Source organism: Portunus trituberculatus, chromosome 36, assembly GCF_017591435.1.
Source record: "Portunus trituberculatus isolate SZX2019 chromosome 36, ASM1759143v1, whole genome shotgun sequence".
NCBI lineage: Eukaryota > Metazoa > Arthropoda > Malacostraca > Decapoda > Portunidae > Portunus > Portunus trituberculatus.
The window spans coordinates 4,184,225-4,204,224 of NC_059290.1; the positions used below are offsets into that span (position 1 = coordinate 4,184,225).

Genomic DNA, 20,000 nt, shown 5'->3' on the forward strand with positions numbered 1-20,000 from the left:
AGGCAAGTGCAACTGTCAGGGTGGAGACCAATATAAGTGCTGACAAAGAATTAGAAAAAAAAAACATCAACACAGGGTGAAGAAACGAAAGGTGTTTACGAATACCAGCAAATCCTTTCTTACTGTTTAATTCCTCTCCACTACGCAAAACAAGAATGTCTAGCTAGATGGTGTGAAAGCCCGTATTCTGAAAAGCTTTGGTCTCTCATCATCACTGCTTTCCAAAGGCTCCAGTTGAAGATACACGTGTTTGTAAGTGTATTTCTATGCTTCTGGTAATAGACTGACAAAATTTTTAGATTATTAAAAGGGAAAACTGTCTTGAAAACCCGGGTAGTTGTCTCTGTGGCCTTGGAAAATCGTCGTAGTGAGAAGGGAAGGCTTTTCTGAATACAGGCGGAAGTACAAGAGTAACACTGAGATACGAGGGTGACACTGAAGGCAAGGCTGGAAGGACACAGGGACACGTGTAGCTGTCTTTAGGATAGCTAAGGGTACACTTGGTTTGAGGCGCTCAGTACTCAAGGCGTGTAGGAAAATCTCGGTGAACCATCAAACCAAATTACCCTCACTACCTTAATTACAAGGAAGCCAGCGAACACCGGCCACCCACCGCTACCAGCCACGGCCACACACACACACACACACACACACACACACACACACGCAATTATTCACTTAACTAGAAAACTCGAACGCTGAACAAAACACCCATTGCAAAACCCAAAGAAGACATAAATACATAGACAAAATAGACAGAGATTGAGATAGATAAGTACATAGACACGTGAATAAACAGACAGTATTATTAACCACACACACGCACACGCACACACACACACACACACACACACACACACACACACACACACACACACACACACACACACACACAGAAGCACATCACAGTCCAAGAATCCTCTCTTAACTTCTCCAGACTCATAAAACGGGTTCTTGTGCCGCCCTGAACAGCTCCTGCGTTACTCCGTCCTGGCGGGGGAGGAGTGAGGAGTGAGGAGTGAGGAGCGACTGGGGAGAAACTGAGGAAGAGATGAGTAAGACGGGAATGTGTCAGAGATGAAGATGGAGGAGGATGAAGAGCAGGAAGAGATGGACCACTGAATATCTCTCTTTACAAATACATGAGATACTTGTGACACTAAAAGAGAGGGAATAAGTTACAAAGAGAAGTGGGTTTTGTTCTCTCCTGAAAGCATTAATTTGAACCAAAGTGCGTCCCCCGCTGCTTCCCGAGACACTAAACACCATCTTTAGCGAGGAAGAATGTGCCTCTTGTACGATCTTCATTCCTTTCTTGTGCAGTCATAAAAACAAAGCAAACAGTGGTGAAAAAAGACAGAAAGAAAGACAAACACACAGAATAGATCTTGATATTATTAAAACGATGAAAATAGGTAGAGATGAGCCAGAAAATTGCTGTGACAAGGTAAATGACGTATGTAAAGAAATTTGACTGTTTTCTTTGATATTACGTAAGAAAGTCAAGATTCAATGGACGAGGTACGGTTCGGGGAAAAAATAACCTCTCCTCTCCCTCTTCCTCTCTCTCTCTCTCTCTCTCTCTCTCTCTCTCTCCACGTGGACGAGGCTCACGCGGCGGGTTTATTGAGTTACTGCCCGGCGGGACCTTGTTGTCATCTCTCTTAATCTGATAAATTAGCGCCGCACGACACACGACGCCCGGTGTGAGAGGTCGTCCTATTCCTGCTGCAGGGGCTTCCATTTCTGGCATAAGTGATTCGAACCCTTGTGTAGTAGACTTGAGTTTGAGTGTAAGGAGTTCTAATTCTTCTGTACTGGGACTTCTGATGTATCGGGTGTGTTTTTTATGTTCCGATTCTGGTTCAGTGGAGTTTGAGTTTTGATGGAGTGGGTTTGGGTTCTCTTGCTCTCTCACTCTTCAAAGTAAACCCCTTCTTGCAAGTCTCCCGGAGCTACTGGACGCAGAGAAGGGAGGCAAGAAGGATGCCCGCCTAAGTACACGCCGCGAGGGTCGTGTGTACATGCCGACATCCTATTTATTCTTTAATGAGGGAGTCCCGGATGAAGGCGCGGCTGCCGGCAACATCACAGGGTTTTACAACCAAAGAAAAATAATAGTTGATGGTTGGGGAGAAGAAAAAAAAAAGGTGTGTGTGCGAGGAAAATGTGTGGATATTAGTGGTGCTTTACGAGTGGCGGGAAGATTGGATTAGAATATTGTCCGTCACGATGGTGTAATTTGGCGCATCCTTCAGCGATCTAACGCAGCCGTTCCAATAAGGAAGAGCAATTTGACTAATAGCGCTGAATGCCGCTCAAGATAGACACTGCTGGTGTTACGCCCCTGAGAACCCCGCCACACAGCCGTCGCCCAGCCACCCAGCCAGCCCCGTCCCCACCCTCCTCGCCCCCGTCCTCCTCATCCTAGGAAATTTAGTTTATCATGTAAATTATTTCCTGAGTCCACGCTAACCACTCCTCTCCCACAGGGTAACCAGTGAGCCAATGCACCACCAGCATCACCACCACCACCACCACCACCACCACCACCACCACAGTTTCTCTACGTGACACGACTCCCACCACCTCTTAAAGCTTATTCTGTCCCGACACTTCCCACCCTCATCCTATCCTCACATACCCACACCCAGCCGTGCCTCCCTTCCTAACCCTCCCTCCTTCCGTCTCCCGCAGGGGCCAGTTCGCCGTGGTCTACCACTGCCGCCATCGCATCACTGGAGAAGAGTTCGCGGCAAAGTTCTCGTCCCGATGGCGTCTTGGCGCCGACTGCACCTCGGACATCCTGCACGAGGTGGGCGTGTGCGCGCTGCTGCGACAGGCGCAGCGCACCGTGCAGCTGAAGGAAGTGTTCCGGACCGAGACGGAGCTGGTGCTCGTCATGGAGTAGTGAGTGTTGATGCCACTGTTGTCTTGTGTTGTATTGTGTACTCTTCACTTGTGTTGTTGCCTACTGTCTTATCTTCTCTCATTTCACCTGTGTTAGTGCCACTGCTGTGGTCTCCCTTCACCTGTGCTTCTCTGTGTCTGTGCTGAGGTCACTGTGGCGGCGAGATATGTTGTGGTGGCCGCCGCAACAAGTGTCAGGTAATGCTTGTCCTTCATGCTTCTCTCCTACTCGTGTTCCTCGCCCTGGCAACACTCCTTGTAGCAAGGGACGCTGCGCAGGAGCCTCTTGGTGGCTCCTCGGCCAGGCGGCTTCATCACGTTGCCTCCCTCCTGGCGGCCTCACATTGTCCAGCCGCGGGAGCCATCACTCTCACCGACCCACCTGCCGCCTGTCCACCGCCTCGCCGTGGCTCGTAAACCATCACACAGATTCCTTCCCACAGACGATTGATGTCTCTTTGTTGGCGCTCCTCAGAGGCAATTCCGGAGAAACAAATCGTAAACACAAGTAGAATCCATGTAGAAATTACCTTGGCGGGCAGCGTGTTGGGCTCGCGTAAGGCTGATGTGGGGCCGGGGCCAGGTGGTAGGGGGCTGGGGCTGTGGGGCGGCGGGGCTGTGGGGCCGTTGAGGTATCAGGTTTTATTGACTCAGCAGGACCTGTTTGGAGTTTATTGAGGAGAGATGGAAGGGAAGGGGGCGCCTACAGGTTATGGCCAATTTGGGAATGTGTAACTGTGGTGAAAATGTTCACTTTGTTGTGGTAGGAGTGGTGGTGGTGGTGGTGACAAGAATGAGGGTTCAGTGGAGATAAGTAAAGAGGAAGACGAAGGTGTAAAGGTGACGAGTTTGTGAGGGAAAGGAAGCTGAATTGAAATAAAACACACGACTGTAGAGAACTGGTAGGAGATAGGAGGCAGTCTCAGTCTCTCTTAGTCTCTCTCTCTCTCTCTCTCTCTCTCTCTCTCTCTCTCTCTCTCTCTCTCTCTCTCTCTCTCTCACTGTCACATAGCATCCACGGTCCTTGCTCGTGTGATAAGACAGCGACAACCCATTCACTCTATACACGGCCGCCGCTGAAATGATGACCACCGATATCTCCTTCAATATGGAGATGAGAGAGTGACTGCTATATTGAGCGGGATGACTGACCCACCGAGCCTCTGCGGGACCGATTAAACAATGGATGGGTGACTGTCCGCTAAATGGCCCACGATACGGACTGGAAGTGAGGGACCGCTGCGTCGAGAGGGGCGAGGAGGTGAAGGGCAGGGAGGCATGAGGTGGACTGAAAAATGATTGGTGATTGTTAATTCTAGCTGGGTCTGAGTTAGTACCAGGTCTGTAAGTAAGGAAGAAGTGGCTTGATGATTCTTTCGTTAAATGAGGAGTGATGACTAGCTGGCTCGTGAGAGTAGTAGGATCTGATTTAGTGACTTCATTCAATGTAGAGAAAGTGACAAACATTCCTTCACTTAATTGGGCAAGTACTGAATTTTTCTTTTTTAAGTTATTGCTCGTTAAATTGGAAGAGAAAATGACTTATGAAGGACGGGCCGGTGAAGTGAAAGGCTCTAATTTAAGAATGACTCCGATAAATGAGAAAGAATTGACTTAAAGGTGAATGAATGTTCGTTAAATAATTAAGAAGTGACACGAGCGACTATTTCTTGCACGACGAGGAACTGATTTGTAGGTGACTCTCCACTAAACTGCAAGGATCTGACTTATGAACATCGGTAAACCAAGTTAGGGACGGGGTGGCGTAGTGGATAAGGTGGTGAGCGTGGGATCGGGTAAACGTCCATGCGTAGGTTCGAATCCCACCACGTGTCGTCTTGAAACTTTACCATCTGTCGAGTGGCTTAAAGTTACCTACAGGCTACATGTCACTATGATACCCGGGTTCTAGATGGAGGTATAATTGCCATCTACTCTGTTCATCCCATTTTCTTCCTTGTAAATACTCTAAAAAATTCAATACATCGGGGCTTGTGTTGTGAATGAGTCCATACCACAGTGAGAGACTTAAACAGAGAGAAACCAGATTTATGAATGAGTGTTCACTGAGACGCGGCTCAACTCACGTAATAGGATCATGTGCTATTTGAGGAAGTGCACTCCTTAACCCCTTCAGTACTGGGACACATTTTTACCTTGAGGTCTGGATATGATTAGACGATTTTGTCTGCATTAGGAAAGGTCTATGGAGGTCAGAAGATTAATGGACAAAGTCTTTACAATTCTAATCCCAACATATGTTTCTGAAGCTGTATGAAATTGTCAAATAGTTAGCAGAATGAATAAAAAACACATCCTGGTACTGAAGTGGTTAAACAGAGACGAACTAAATTTATGAATGAGTGTTCGCTGAGACACGGTTCAGTACACATAATAGGAAGCTGTGGTATTTGAAGAACTGCACTCCTTAACTAGCCAAGCAAATAGCCTTCCATTACGAGACGATGGATGGCTCTTCTTAGCGCTACTGACGAAATGGACACCAAGAACACGACGCAACACCACCTTCGTAACTACACCACCGCCCCCTCACACCACCATCCCCTCCTCCTCCTGCACATACACCCATGACAGCTACGGATGACTAAAAACCCTCATAAAACAACGCATATATAAACCCTCATGAGTTACAGTCCCTTGTCTTCATCCTGACCTTGACAACACCTCAACAACCCCGAACAACACCACACCCTGACCTGAACACACCCTCGCACCGCCACATTCACGCCTTGCAACACCCAACACCCTACACGTGTCATCCTTTGTACCACAGTGTTCAACTACAGTGATATACCCTCACACGCCCCTTCTCTCTCTTCCCGCCGGACACACACACTCAAGACACCCACACAGCCTCGACACGTGTAGGAAAGAGTACCATCTCATCCCCTGACAGGACGCCAGCTGAGAACAGAGACAGAGAGGGAACCAAAGAGAGACAGCACTTAAGGGACAAGAAGACACAGACGCTGAGAGAAAGGTTGATGTCCTGACAACATGGAAGGATGGAACGTTGAGAAAAGAACACGAAGGCTGCATTAGTGTGTCCCGCCTCACTTTTTCCTTCTGCCTATCTGTCTGTCTGTGTGTGTGCCTGCCTGTCTGCCTATCCATTTTGCAGACAGGTATAGTTTTTAAAGGAGCGATAAGACTGTACTAAGACTCAATACTGTAACTGGGTAAGAACACACAGTTACACACACACACACACACACACACACACACACACACACACACACACACACACACACACACACACACACACACACACACCTAATAATAATAAAAAGATACAGAAAAAACAATTACCTGCCCAATAGAATAAACAAACAGCCACAGCAAAGAACCCAAATATATAATCAGTCTATTTTTTCTCGACACGTTTTCAATCACGTTTATTACTTTGCCGCGTTTCATGGCTAGTTACGAGTCCTTAACGGTCACTTAAGCACTGCGGGAGGGGAACTTAGCCTCTCATCGCCAATTTGAATAGCGCTCGAGGCTCTGACTGAAAGAAAACGAGAAGGAGAAGGAGAAGGAGGAGGAGGACGAGGAGAAGGAGGACAGAAGAGTTTAGAAAGGCATAAAGGAAGAAAGGAATTGGGAAAGAAAGAAGAAAAAAAGGAAAAAAACAAATAAGGAAGTGAGGAAATAATTAGGGAAGGGAAGTATAGAGCATGAAGGAGGAAAGTAGAAGAATAGAAGAGGATGAAGAAAAGCAGAGACGAAAGAGAAGGAGAAGGAAGAGTATAAGGAAGGGAACAAGAGGAGAAAAGGAAGGGAGGAGAATAGGAAAAGGAGAGAAGAAGAGAAAGAAGAGGAGGTAGAGAACAATGAGAAGAAGAAAGAAGACGAAGGAAGAGGATAAGGAAGAGAAGAGAAGACAGGAAAGAGAGGAAAGTTGCAGGAGGAGAAGAAGAGAAAGAAGAGAAGGTAGAGAAGGAGAAGGAAAAAAAAAACCGAGAAAGAGTATAAGACGAGGAGGAAAAGGAGAATAAAGGTGTAGAAAAGAGGAGGAGAGGGAGAAAAGGTGGAGAAGAAGAAGGGAAAAAAACGAGAAAGAGAGTATAAAACAAGGAGGAAAGGAGAATAAGGATGTAGAAAAGAGGAGGAGAGGAAGAAGAGGTGGAAGAGGAGGAAGTGAGGATGAAGGACGGGGAAGAATGATCAGATATCCTAGCTGGAAGCAAAGGTGTTCCTGGCGACGTGCCAATTCACTCATTAGCAGATCATAATCCCTTTAACAACATCCTCCTCTTCCTCCTCCTCCTCCTCCTCTGGCTCTTCCTCCTCCTCCTTCACCTCTGGCTCTTCCTTCTCCTCCCAGCGCCTCTCCTCCTCTTCCTTGTTCCTCCTTGTCTTTATTCCCAATCTTCCTCTTGTTGTTCTTATCTTCGTTTTTTCACTCCTTTGTTTGATATTTTGCAGATTTTTATCTCTTTTCTGTATCTTGTCTTTCTATCTCGTCTTTAAGTTCTTCCCTTGTTGGCAATGTTGTATCTTACTCCTCCTGTTTTTTTTCTTTTTCCTCTTTTTCTTCTCCTTCCTCCTGCTCCTCCTCCTCCTCTTCCTCGTTTTCTCCATTCCTTCTTTAGCTTTGCAGTTTCAAGTTGCCATCTCTTTATCTTCCATCTTTTATTGTTACTGCATTTCTCTCCCTCCTTATCTCCTCCTCCTCCTCCTCCTCCTCCTTCTCCTCCCACAGTTCAACGACTTTCCCTTCTTCTCATCAACCTTCCCTTACTGTATTCTCCTTCCTATCCTTCAAACCTTTCCTTCCTTTCCTCTACACTCCCTTCCCTCCTTCACCCTCACTTCTGTTCCTCTACCCCGCGAGCTAAATGGTCTACAAAGGACTTAAAAGCCACTCCGATTTGTAGTGTAAAGGAGGAAGGGTCTACTTAAGTCTTGGGGTGATGGATGATGGATGGAAATGAAGGGGTGGTAGTGGTGGTGGTAGTAGTGGTGGTGGTGCTGGTGGTGTAGCTAATAACAGGGTAGAGTGTGCTTCAGGTTAGTGGAAGGTCTGTGGTGATGTTTGTGTCTGTGGGTGGTGGTGTGTGTTTGGTGCTAGGTGTGTGGTGACTTTGGTGGTGGTAGTGGTGGTGGTGTTATTGGTGAAGTGTTGGTGAAGGTACAAAAGTGAAGTGGTGTAGGGAAAGATGGTGACAAATATGAGGTTGTAATAAATGATGTTATAAAAATGAACGTTCATATATTTCACTTATCTTATTCTACTTACAATCGCCTTTTTCATTGTAGCCTTGCAAGAAATGGTGCTATAAAAATGAAGGTTCATATATCTATTCATCTCACACCACCTACGATCGCCTTTTTCGTTAAGCATTTCATCTTTAACTTTTATTCTTTATCAAAGTTCCATTTTCTCTCAACGTTCATATATTTTACTCATTTTATTCCACCTGCAATCGTCTTTTCCATTAAGCATTTCACCCTCATTTTCTTCTGTTTTCTATCGACGTTCCATCTTCTATCAACGTTCATGTAATTACTCTTCTTATTCCACCTACAATCACTTTTTTTGTCGTTAAATATTTCAATTTCTTCTGTTTTCTATCAACGTTCCATTTTCTTTGAACGTTCATATAATTTACTTTGTACGCTTTTTTTTTTTTTTTTTCGTTGAGCATTTCACCTTCAACTTCTTCTGTTCCCTCTTTGTCCATATTTCGAGGAATCAAGGCAAGTCATCGGTACAAATTTGTTTTTAATGAGGTGTGTAATCAATGCCACGCTCTCGCCATTTTACTCTTTCTGCTTCTTTTTTTACATCGTCATCCTCAGTTCCTTCTCCTTTTACTGTTATTCCTCTCCTTTTCTTCTTCTCCTTATCTTATATTTCTACTATACTCGTACATACTACTCACCCTTTCTCCTCCTCCTCCTCTTCCTCATCCTCTTCCTCTTTTCTCCTCTTCTTTCCTTCTTCCTTTTCTTTCTCCTTCTTATCTTATATTTCTACTATACATACCACTCACCTTTTTTCCTCCTCCTCCTCTTCTTCTCCCTCCTCCTCTTTCCTCCTCCTCTTTCCTTCTCTTCTTCTCCTCCTCCTCCTCCTCCTCCTCTTCCTCTTTTTGTATATTCCTTTGTATATTCGTCGTCCTGCTCCTCCTCATCTTCCTCCTTCTCCTCCTCTCAATTCCATCCTGCATCGAAAATTTAGTATCACGGTTTATTTAAGTATAAAAGGTGGTTGACTTACTGCAATCTAAGCCTTTCGAAAATTCTTAAGCCACACCAAAGGCAAAGGCAAACTGAACCCTAAAGTCTCCCTGAAGCGCTCCTGAACCCTGAACCCTGAGAGCACCCTTGAATTTTCCTCCATTCCTTCCTCTTCTGTTACCTTATCTTGCCCTTCATTCACTTGGTTTATCTTATCTTCTTATTTTTTTCTACACTTTTTTCATCTTTTCTCTTTCACGACACACACATGCACACACACACACACACACACACACACACACACACACACACACACACACACACACACCTTCAGGAAGAATCTGTTTTTGAGGAGTGTGTGTGTGTGTTGAATAGACAGTTATGCCGCCTCCTCCTCTTCTTCTTCCTTCTCCTCCTCCTCCTCTTCTCTCCTCTTCCTCTTCCTCTTCCTCTTCCTCCTCCTCCTCTTCCTCCTCTTCCTCCTTTTCTATAGCTTCACAATACATTACGATTTTCTTTCCTATTCTTCTTTTTGTTCATGTTTTTGTTGTTGTTCTTCCTCCTCCTTTGTGTTTGTTCGTTATTTCTTCCTTTTTGGTTAACGTTGGATGAAATTTTCTTTTCCTAGTTTTGTTGCTGTTGTTGTTGTTGCTTTTCTTCTTCTTCTTCTTCTTCTTCTTCTTCTTCTTCTTCTTCTTCTTCTCTTCTCATCATCATCATCAATTACAACTTAAAATCTTCAGTAACCTTGTCCTCCTCACGCTTGATTATTACCCCTCCTCCTCCTCCTCCTCCTCCTCCTTCTCCTCCTCCTTCTGTTCCTGCGTGTCTGATCCTTTAGGCCTTCGTGCGTCTCTGGAGTGCGTGATGGGCGTGGGCGGTGCTGGAGAAGTGAAGGGCAGCCCGGTCTGGACTTTAACCACCCACCCGCGTCCCTTCCTCTCCCTATCCACCATCATCCCCCTATTCCTTACGCCCTCCGAGGCTTGGAGTAACTGTGACAGCTGTAATTGCAATGCGCGTGTCACTGAGCGATTGGGTGGTTCAGTAAAGTAGATTCTTGCTAGAGTTTCTTTTCTCCTTTTCTTTTTCTTTTTTTTTTTTTTTTTTCTTGTTGAGTGAGAAAAGATGGAGGGATTTTCTGTAATGGCTGGTTTTTGTTCATTTTTCTTTTTTCTTTTCTTTTTTCCTTTTCTTTCTTTTCCTTCTTACTTTTTTCCTTGTCTTTTTCTTGACTGAGAAAAGATGAAGGGAAATATCTGTAATATCTGCAATTTTTTACTTTACTTATATTTTCTCTTTTCTTTTTCCTTGATTCTTTTTCCTGCGAAGGTGAGTGACAGAGAATTACTACCTTTATTTTCTTGCTTCCTTCATTTCCTTTTCATTTTTTGTTTATTATGTTTTGCTTTGATTTTTCTTCCGGTTATATAGGGTACGGCGGAGTTCGAAGAGGAGGAGGAGGAGGAGGAGGAGGAGGAGGAGGAGGAGGAGGAGGAGGAGGAGGAGGAGGAGGAGGAGGAGGAGGAGAAGAAAAAGAAAAAGAAGAAGAAGAAGGAGAAGGAGAAGGAGAAGGAGAAGGAGAAGGAGAAGGAGAAGGAGAAGAAGAAGAAGAAGAAGAAGAAGAACAAGATTACATAACATTACAGAGGTCACCGAAGAGAGAGAGAGAGAGAGAGAGAGAGAGAGAGAGAGAGAGAGAGAGAGAGAGAGAGAGAGAGAGAGAGAGAGAGAGAGAAAAGAAGAGAAAAAAAAAAAAAAAAAAAAAGAGAAAAAGAGAAAAAACAGAAAAAAAAAAAAAAAAAAAAAAAAAAAAAAAAAAAATTCAACCCTTCATGATCAAGACAATAACCCGCGGCATGCACCACAGATCACAAACTCCAGGACGAACGAGGCACAAGAGCTGGGCAGGACGAACAAGACTAAGGCAGCCCTACCTGAATACAGCTGGCCAGAGACTCCTTATATAGCGAAAGGTCAATACTGTCGCAAGTAGACATTCAATACTGCTATGTGTCTGGGCGTGGGCGTGGGAGGGGGGCGTGGGCGGCGTGTGGCGTAGGAGGAATGGCGTGTTCCTTGGGAGTGGAGATGTGGAGGCTAGAGACTGTGGGAGGAGCGGGAGGTGATGAATGGAGGAGAGGGGAGAGGTTATGAGGGTGGAGGGGGCATGTGTAGGAGGAGGAGGAGGAGGAGGAGGAGGAGGAGGGAGAGCAGAATGAGATTGAAAATGAGATAGAAGATGCAGAAGAAGGAAAGGCAGAGTAGAGGAAGAGGAGTTGGAGGAGGAGGAGGAGAAGGAGGAGGAGGAGGAGGAGGAGGAGGAGGATCATAATCTGTGGAAGAGGAGGAGGAAGGAGAAGAAGAAGAAAATCATAAACTTAGGAGGAGGAAGAGGAGGAGGATAATCAAACGGAGGAGGAGGGGAGTAGGAGTAGGAGGAGGAGGAGGAGGAGGAGGAGGAGGAGGAGGAGGAGGAGGAGGAGAAAGAGGAGGGGAATCATAATCGTAGGAGGAAAATCATAAATAGCAGAAGAGGAGGAGGAGGAGGAGGAGGAGGAGGAGGAGGAGGAGGAGGAGGAGGAGGAGGAGTAACAGCAAAATAAGTGGCAAGTCGTGAGGTGTGAGGTGATGAACAAGTGAGGTGGTACAGACGTCCTTGCTAGACAGGTGCCACCCTCGCCATGCCACGCCCCTTCCCTTCCTCTCGTGACGTCAGGGAGCGGCAGGGCGGGCAGAGGAGCGGCGGGGCGTGGGTGGCAGAGATCGTGATAGACGCTAATGTTATTCTAGGAGTAATGGGGGCGCTAGAAGAGATTAATTAGCGGTGAAAGAGGAGGATGGATTCGAGCGCCTTTTACAGACAGTCTGCTGGTGGTACAAACTCTCCCCTTGTTGTTTATTGAGGAAGGGAAGGTTGATTTATTGGTATGGTTTAAAAATAAGTGAATACGTCACTCGTCTGGGAAAGTTGATGTGTGTATGTGAGAGAGTAGTGTTGAGACGTGGGCGGTTTGCTGTACGCTCTCCCTCGTCAGTGTTGTGAGTTACTGATCCGAGTGTGTGAGTTATTTATTAGTGAGGTAGAAATGTTTTGAGCTCTTCGTTCAGTAAGGCATTTATTTCCCAGGATTCATTTAACTTCGCCAGTCCTACCTATGCCGCGTTCTCATTATTCATTCTGGTTACTATTTAGCGATTTTATACAGCTTCAGAAACTTATGTAGGGGATCAAAGTAGTGATGACTGTGGTTATTAATCTCCTGACCTCCATAGACCCTTCCTAATGTCAATAAAATGCCCTTATCGTACACAAATCTCAAGGAAAAAATGTGTCCCAGTATTGATGGGGTTAAGCTCTTCGTTCAATGAGAGACTTGTTCCCCAGGATTCATTTAACTCCTGTAGTCACATGCCGCAATTACATTTTCATTTTATATCATACATTTACACAATACAATTTAACATCACACAATACACGGATCCAAACAACTAAATAATACTTTTACTTTATATATTTTTAGTAGATCACTTACTCTGTTCTCCTTCAAATAATATTAATAGAAAATAGCTTTGCATACTGATACACCCTCACATGCATCTTGAAACTAAAACAAAACATTAACCTGAATGTAAAAATCCAAACAATAAGTTCTGCTGTACACACTTGAGAAGACAACTTACTCTAATCTAATTCAAACAATACGTGGTAGAAAATCAGAACATCACCACCAACAACAACACAATCTTAACACTACTGTGTCCTAAAAGTAACACAATGCACTGGTCTAAACATAAAGAGCCAAACAATAACTTTTACTCTACACTCTCGAGATGACAACTTACACTAACCCAATTCAAACAATAAGTGGAACAAAAGCAGAACATCACCCGCAACAACAACAAATTCCTAACAGTCCTAAATCTCACACAATACACTTACTTGTGTGAACATAAAAAGCCAAACAATAACTTTCGCTTTACATAAATCAGAAGACAAACATAGTCTATCCCAATTCAACTAATACGTGAACAAAATCTACAAAATAGCAGCAACAACAAAAAACTTAGCAATCCCGTATCTTAAAACTCACACTCAGTCTCAACATAAAAAAACAATTCTAGGACTGAGAACTCTAAGGGCCAAGGTAAAAAAATCCAAGTTTTGAGAAAAGCACGTATGAACTATTGTATCCTTATTAATTATCAGGTAATTACAACAAACGAGCGCCAGTGTAGCTCCTCAGATGCATGGACGACACTGGCCATTATAGCACTGATAGACTGATGATTTTCTAGTTTAGTGGTGTGCTTATCAACAATTGGCCATTCTTTGACATTGGCCCTTCTAGCTCTCAGCCCTAGAATTTACAGTAACCAAATTCAAACTTTACGTGAGCCAAACCAGAACAACAACAGCATCAATATCAAAAGCTTAACCTCCTATTACCAACACAATGCACTGGTCTAAATATAAAAAAAAGCTAACCATTAACATTTACTTTATACACTTGAGAAGACAACTTATTCTATCTTAGTCCAAATAACACGTGAACCAAACTGCAACAACAACAGCAGCAACAACAACAAAAACTTAACAATGCTGTATTCAAACTTGTCTTAATATAAAATGCCAAACAATAACTTTTACTTTATACACTTGAGACAACTTACTCTATTCTGATTCAAGCAACACGTGAATTAAGCCACAACAACAACAACAGCAACAACAACAAAAAATAACAAAACTGTATCTTCAAATTCACACTTGTCTTAATATAAAATGCCAAACAATAACTTTTACTTCACACACTTGAGACAACTTACTCCATTCTAATTCAAGCAACACGTGGACCAAACAACAACAAAAACTTAACCCCGTAACTCATTCTTGTTCCAACTTACACAATATAACAAAGGCGGCACAATTAAATCCTTCTTTTTACCTTCAACTTGCGCAAGAAATATTATACAATTTTTTAACGCGCACAAAGACTGGATACTGAACCTTAATTACTCCTCACAAAGGGACTGGATTAGGGCAGCGAGGGGCGGCCGACAGGTGGCGCGCACTGTGTGTTTATCTGTGCAGTGACGCCACCTGGAGTGTTCCTTATGTGGCCAATACTCGTACTACGCTGTTCTGTTAGGTTAGGTATAGGTCTAGTTAGGTTACGTTAGGTTAGGTTAGGTTAGGTTAGGATAGAGTAGGTTAGGTTAGGTTGTGTTGGGTTGGGTTAGGTTAGGTTGGGTTGGGTTGGGTTAAGTTGGGTTAGGTTAGGTTGTGTTGTGTTGGGTTGGGTTGGGTTAGGTTAGGATAGGGTAGGTTAGGTTAGGTTAGGTTGGGTTGGGTCAGGTTAGGTTAGGTTAGGTTAGGTTAGGTTGGGTTAGGTTGGATCAGGTTAGGTTAGGTTGGGTCAGGTTAGGTTAGGAGAAGTGTGAGGGTTAGAATGAGAAAGGATAAAAATAAGATACATTGGTGATGATGAGATAATGATGACAATATTGCTACGAAGGAGAAGAAGAAAAACAAAACCAAGAAAAGAACAAAAATAAGAAAAGAACAAGAAGAACAAGAACAAGTAAAAGAACAAATATGTCGTGCTCCGAGCTGTTGCACGACGTTGCACAAATTGTCTAGCTACTGGCTATAAATAGTTAAAGGTTTTTTCTATCTTTAATTAACAAAACTAATATCTATACATAAGGTGTTCGATACGGCGCCGACAAGTAACAATCACAACTCTTTCTGTTGCCTTCTCCACTGCAATTATTACAATTTCTCTTACAAACATCCTTAAGAACTGCATTAATCTCGTAGATATTCTCGCATCAAAACGGATTTCACTTCAAACATCATCCACAATATCTTCATAACGTATTACAACATCTGAACCCGGTGCTTTATTTCTCCGTAAATCTCATACGTAGTACGTACAATATTACCCCTTTTTCCCAGCTACCCGTATATAAGGATGACCTTTACTTGGTACATGAATGCAAGCAACCACATGACGTACCACCAAATATATTACCATACACATATAATTACCAGACTCCGTTCAACAAAATGACAACGTAACACCACCGAAATATAATGACAAATATTGATATCTCCACACAAGTGACTTCCCTCAAATAATCTCTTTCTCTTGGTACCCATACATGGAACCACGTTAACTTCGTACACAATTACACACTAGTAAATATGTTATGTAACTTATTCGTCAGAGCAACACACATGCACATACGTAGGTAGCCGTATACAAATTCCCTTACTCATAGATGAAAACGCAAGTATATAACGACGTCATTATGAACCAAAGTACAACCACATAAACCATAATAAACTAATACCACATAATACCTAAACCTCCTATCATGCTTCTTCCTCCATTCTAATTTACCTCAAAGACTGCATTGCAACTTATAAGCTCCACTTACTGGTTATATATGAAGTACAAAACGCCGCCCTCAGCTATGCAGCCGAGGGTGGCCCGCTTAGAGCCGCGGTTGTCCTCTGCTTCCTCTCTCTCTCTCTCTCTCTCTCTCTCAAACCTCTACAATTTCCTTCAGGAACTTATGGGGCGTGTCTTGACCCACACAACACGCCCCTCAGAATGTACCATTCACCAATCAAGTACAAGCTCAAATGAACTCCACGTGTGGTACGAACAACATCCAAGACGACAACACTACCACCGGATGTTTACATGACCTGGGCGACACATCTGCCCGGGCTGCCCTGGGCCAAACGGCCTGGGTCATTAAATGTTTCCTTTGACCCTCCTGCCCTCCTACTCTCTTTTATGGCTGGATACGGTTACACACCGCATACTGGCGAACTAGCATACTTCCATATATCTTCATTTCTTGTTTCTTATATTTTTCATATTTCACTTATGATGTGCGCATCTGACAAATAAGAAAGAAGAAAAAAAGAGGGAAAGAAAATGATGATAAGAAGCAAATCAAAGGAACAAAACTAAAAGAATTAAATGAACCACCGAACAATAACAAGAACACAGAGAAAAAAAAATAACGAATAAACAAATAAATAAAAGAAAAAGTATAGAAAAATTAGGGAGAGAAGGAGGAAGACGAGAAAAGGAGAAAATGAAAAAAAAGGAAAAACACAAGGAAGAAGAAGAGGAAGATGAAAAACAGAGACAAAATAAAAAAACAAGACAAAAAAAAAAGGAATTAGGAAGAAAAGAAAGATGAGAAAGACAAAATGAAAAAAAAAATTAAGAAAAAACTGAAAAAAATGAGGAAGAAGAGGAAGACGAGAAAACGAGAGAAAAAAAAAACCAATATAATAAAAAAGAATAAGGAAAAAGAAAGACGAGAAGAAGACAAAATGAAAAAAAGGAAAATAAGGAAAAAGAGATGAAATAAAAAAATAACACACCAAAAATAAAGAATAAAGAAGAAGAGGAAGAAAAGAAGAGAAAGAAGGATTTAAGGCACATACGAATTACACAGCGCCAATAATGAAGAGGTGGGTTCGAGTCTCCTATTACGTGTACCGAGGCGTGGGAGGCGTGGGTCAGTAGGGGATGAGCGTGGGAGAGCGTGGGAGTGTGGCGTGAGACCATGGGAGAGTGTATGTATGAACGCTGACACACACACACACACACACACACACGTACACACACACACGCACGCACACACACACACAAACATACGACATTTGTCTATTTTACACAATGAAATTCTCTCTCTCTCTCTCTCTCTCTCTCTCTCTCTGCAATTTACTGCGCTATGAATCATTCCTATTTTATTGCTACTGAACGGGAATTGGAGAAAGAGGAGGAGGAGGAGGAGGAGGAGGAGGAGGAGGAGGAGGAGGAGGAGGAGGAGGAGGAGGGAGGAGGAGGAGGAGGAGGAGGAGGAGGAGGAGGAGGAGGAAGAGGAGGGGGGAAGCACGCCCACCACCTGAACTCTTGTTTCTCCAGGTGAGGCAAGGAGTAGCACCTATCTTCCTCCGCCCTCCTCTCTCTCTCTCTCTCTCTCTCTCTCTCTCTCTCTCTCTCTCTCTCTCTCTCTCTAGTCACATCAACATTATTTCCACGAATGTAACGAAATAGCACACCAGTTTCTTTCTTTTTCATTTCATTTTTCCCTTCTCTCCATTCCTCGCCTCTCTTTTCTCTCTTCCCCCTCTCCCTCCTTTCTTTTTTCATTTTCTTTTTATCTCCTTCCTCTTAATTCTCTCTCTCTCTCTCTGTCTCTCTCTCTCTCTCTCTCTCTCTCTCTCTCTCTCTCTCTCTCTCTACCTTCCCTCATCCTTTCACCTCTTTCATCTTTCTCTTCATTTCCCTCATCCCTTCATCTCTCTCATCTTTCCTCCCTTCCCCTCATCCCTTCATCTTTATCATCTCTCCTCCCTTCCCATCATCCCTTCACTGCTCTTATTTCTCTCTCTCTCCCCTCTCCCTACCTCCCCATCCCTCTCATATCTTTCCCCCCCTCACCCGTTACTCCTCACTTCTCTCCTCTCTCCCCTCCTTCACCTCTCTCCTCCCTTCCCTTCATCCCTTCACTGCTCTCATTTCTCTCTTTCTCCCCTCTCCCTACCTCTCCACCTCTCTCATATCTCCCCTCACACGTTACCCCTCACCTCTCTCCTCTCTCCCCCAACCGCTTGCCCTCTCTCATCCAAGTTTAATCTGGCCCCACCTCGATTAGGCAGAGCAAGAGTGGAGGCAAAGCAAAGCACTAGTAAGGTCGGAGCAACATTTCCCAACGTGCTATTACCTATCCACCCGAAAGAAACGCAGGCTTCAACACCACTTCCATTCCTGTCCCTTCTCTCTCTCTCTCTCTCTCTCTCTCTCTCTCTGGACGTATCCGTAACTCACACGATCTTGAATTCATTACCTAGTGTTTAAAATCGGGTCTTTTTCTGTACTCTCTCTTTCTCTTTCTTTTCTTTCTTTCTTTCTTTCTTTCTTTCTTTCTTTCTTTCTTTCTCTCTCTCTCTCTCTCTCTCTCTCTCTCTCTCTCTCTCTCTCTCTCTCTCTCTCTCTCTTTAGCTGCCACACTAATGTTGTATTGTTGTGTAGAGAGAGAGAGAGAGAGAGAGAGAGAGAGAGAGAGAGAGAGAGAGAGAGAGAGAGAGAGAGAGAGAGAGTGGGGGAAGGATGTAAAAGTGAGTTTTCTATTTGTTTGTGGTGCTTGTCTTTCTTTTTTGTCTTTTCTTCCTTTTCTTTTCTTCATTCCTCATATTCCCTATTTCTCAAGTTTTTCTTTCATTCCTCCTTCTTCCGTCCATCTCTCTTTCTTTCCTGCATCTCCCCATCTTTCACTCTTTCCTGCATCTCTCTTTTCCTTTCCTTCATCATCTTTCCTTCGTCCACTTCTCTACCGTACATTTATAGAAGGGAGAGATAAAAACACAATTCACAGTGACACCTTAGATTCCTTCTCTACTTAACTAAAACTAGAAGGCGGTAACAGTGACACTTCTTCATATATTCAACCTCTTTCAGTACTGGAACGCATTTCTACCTTCAGTTTTGGGCATAACTGTGACGACTTTATTTACATTAGGAAGGGACTATGGAGGTCAGAAGATTGATGGCCAGTGTCTTTACGGTTACATTCCCCACACGAGTTTCTGAAGCTGTATAGAATCATCAAATATTAACCAGAAATATGAAAACGCGTCATGATACTGAAGGGGTCAAGTAGTGCTGGGAAACGGAAAGAGTAACTGACATCACCTCTCTGTACCTGGGAAGATAGAAAGGGAGTGATGTCAGGGACGGTGAAAGGAGGCGTGGGGACATGAGGGCAGCGTACAGAAAGGGAGCATTGATGTGGCAGGGAAAACGAGGTGGAATTATTGACTTGACGGTACAGTTTTAGCCCAGGGAAGGTATGGGCGAGCACTGGCTTGATGGAAAGTGGTGATAGCAACGGTGGTGGTGGTGGTGGTGGTTCTCAAGGGTTGTTTTGACAGGACACTCCTCTTCGGGAGAACTCTAATGTGATGTGGGCCAATTTACCTCCTTTTGTTGGATACGAAGTGAGTTTCTTTTTTTTTGTTTATTCTTTCACGGCGATATGCAAAGATTCACATTAGTAGAAGTGATGTATGAAATATTTATGAGTGCACGGAAAGGAAAATAGTAAAGATAATCCTTGTTTTTTTTTTTTTGGGCAATTTGTGGCAAGTTCAGTGATTGGAATTGAGGGTAGAGCAAGAAATGATCTCTGAGTGAGTGTGGTTGGTGATCAAGGAAAAATGTGTCAAGTAACAGTGAAAGGGTTGATAAAGGGAAACTAAATAAATAAGTGGTGTTCTTGGAGTGTTTGGTTTGTTCTTTTCGTCTTTTTGCTTCTTTTTTCTTTTTCATATTTTTTTTAAGATGGTGGTGGGAGTTTTTTGTTTATGCTAATTCTTCATTCTTTTTTACTTTTGTTCCATCCTTTTCGTCATTCTTCAGTTTCCTATTTTTCATGTTTTCCTTCACCCCTTCTTCTTTCCTCTATCTCTCGTTGTTTCGTGCATGTGTCCTTTCATAACAAATCTTCCCTCCATCTTTCATTGTTTCCTTCATCACTCTCTCTTCCTTTCCTTCATCATCCTTCCTTCGTCTACTTCACAGGACAATTATACAAGAAAGGGATAAAGATAACTCACAATGACACCTTTTCTTTTTTCTCCTTTTCTTCCTCTACCTCCTCTCCTTTTCCTCCATTTCTCCGTCCCTCCTTGGATTCCTCCTACGTTACTCTTCCTGGGGGCGTAACACAGGCAATTAGGAGTGACTAAATTAAACCTACCATTCCTCTCTCTCTCTCTCTCTCTCTCTCTCTCTCTCTCTCTCTCTCTCTCTCTCTCTCTCTCATTCCTTTCCTCCCTCTCCTCATCT

General features: G+C 43.6%; 1 protein-coding gene across 1 annotated transcript in view; it reads left to right on the forward strand.

Annotated features, from left to right (window-relative positions):
• LOC123513377 (serine/threonine-protein kinase par-1-like) overlaps positions 1–20,000 on the forward strand; it is a 203,349-nt gene that overhangs the window by 66,329 nt on the left and 117,020 nt on the right. The window contains exon 2 of the mRNA XM_045270494.1: positions 2,698–2,910. Within this exon, the coding sequence (XP_045126429.1) occupies positions 2,698–2,910 (213 nt within the window). The remainder of the gene's footprint in view (positions 1–2,697; positions 2,911–20,000) is intronic.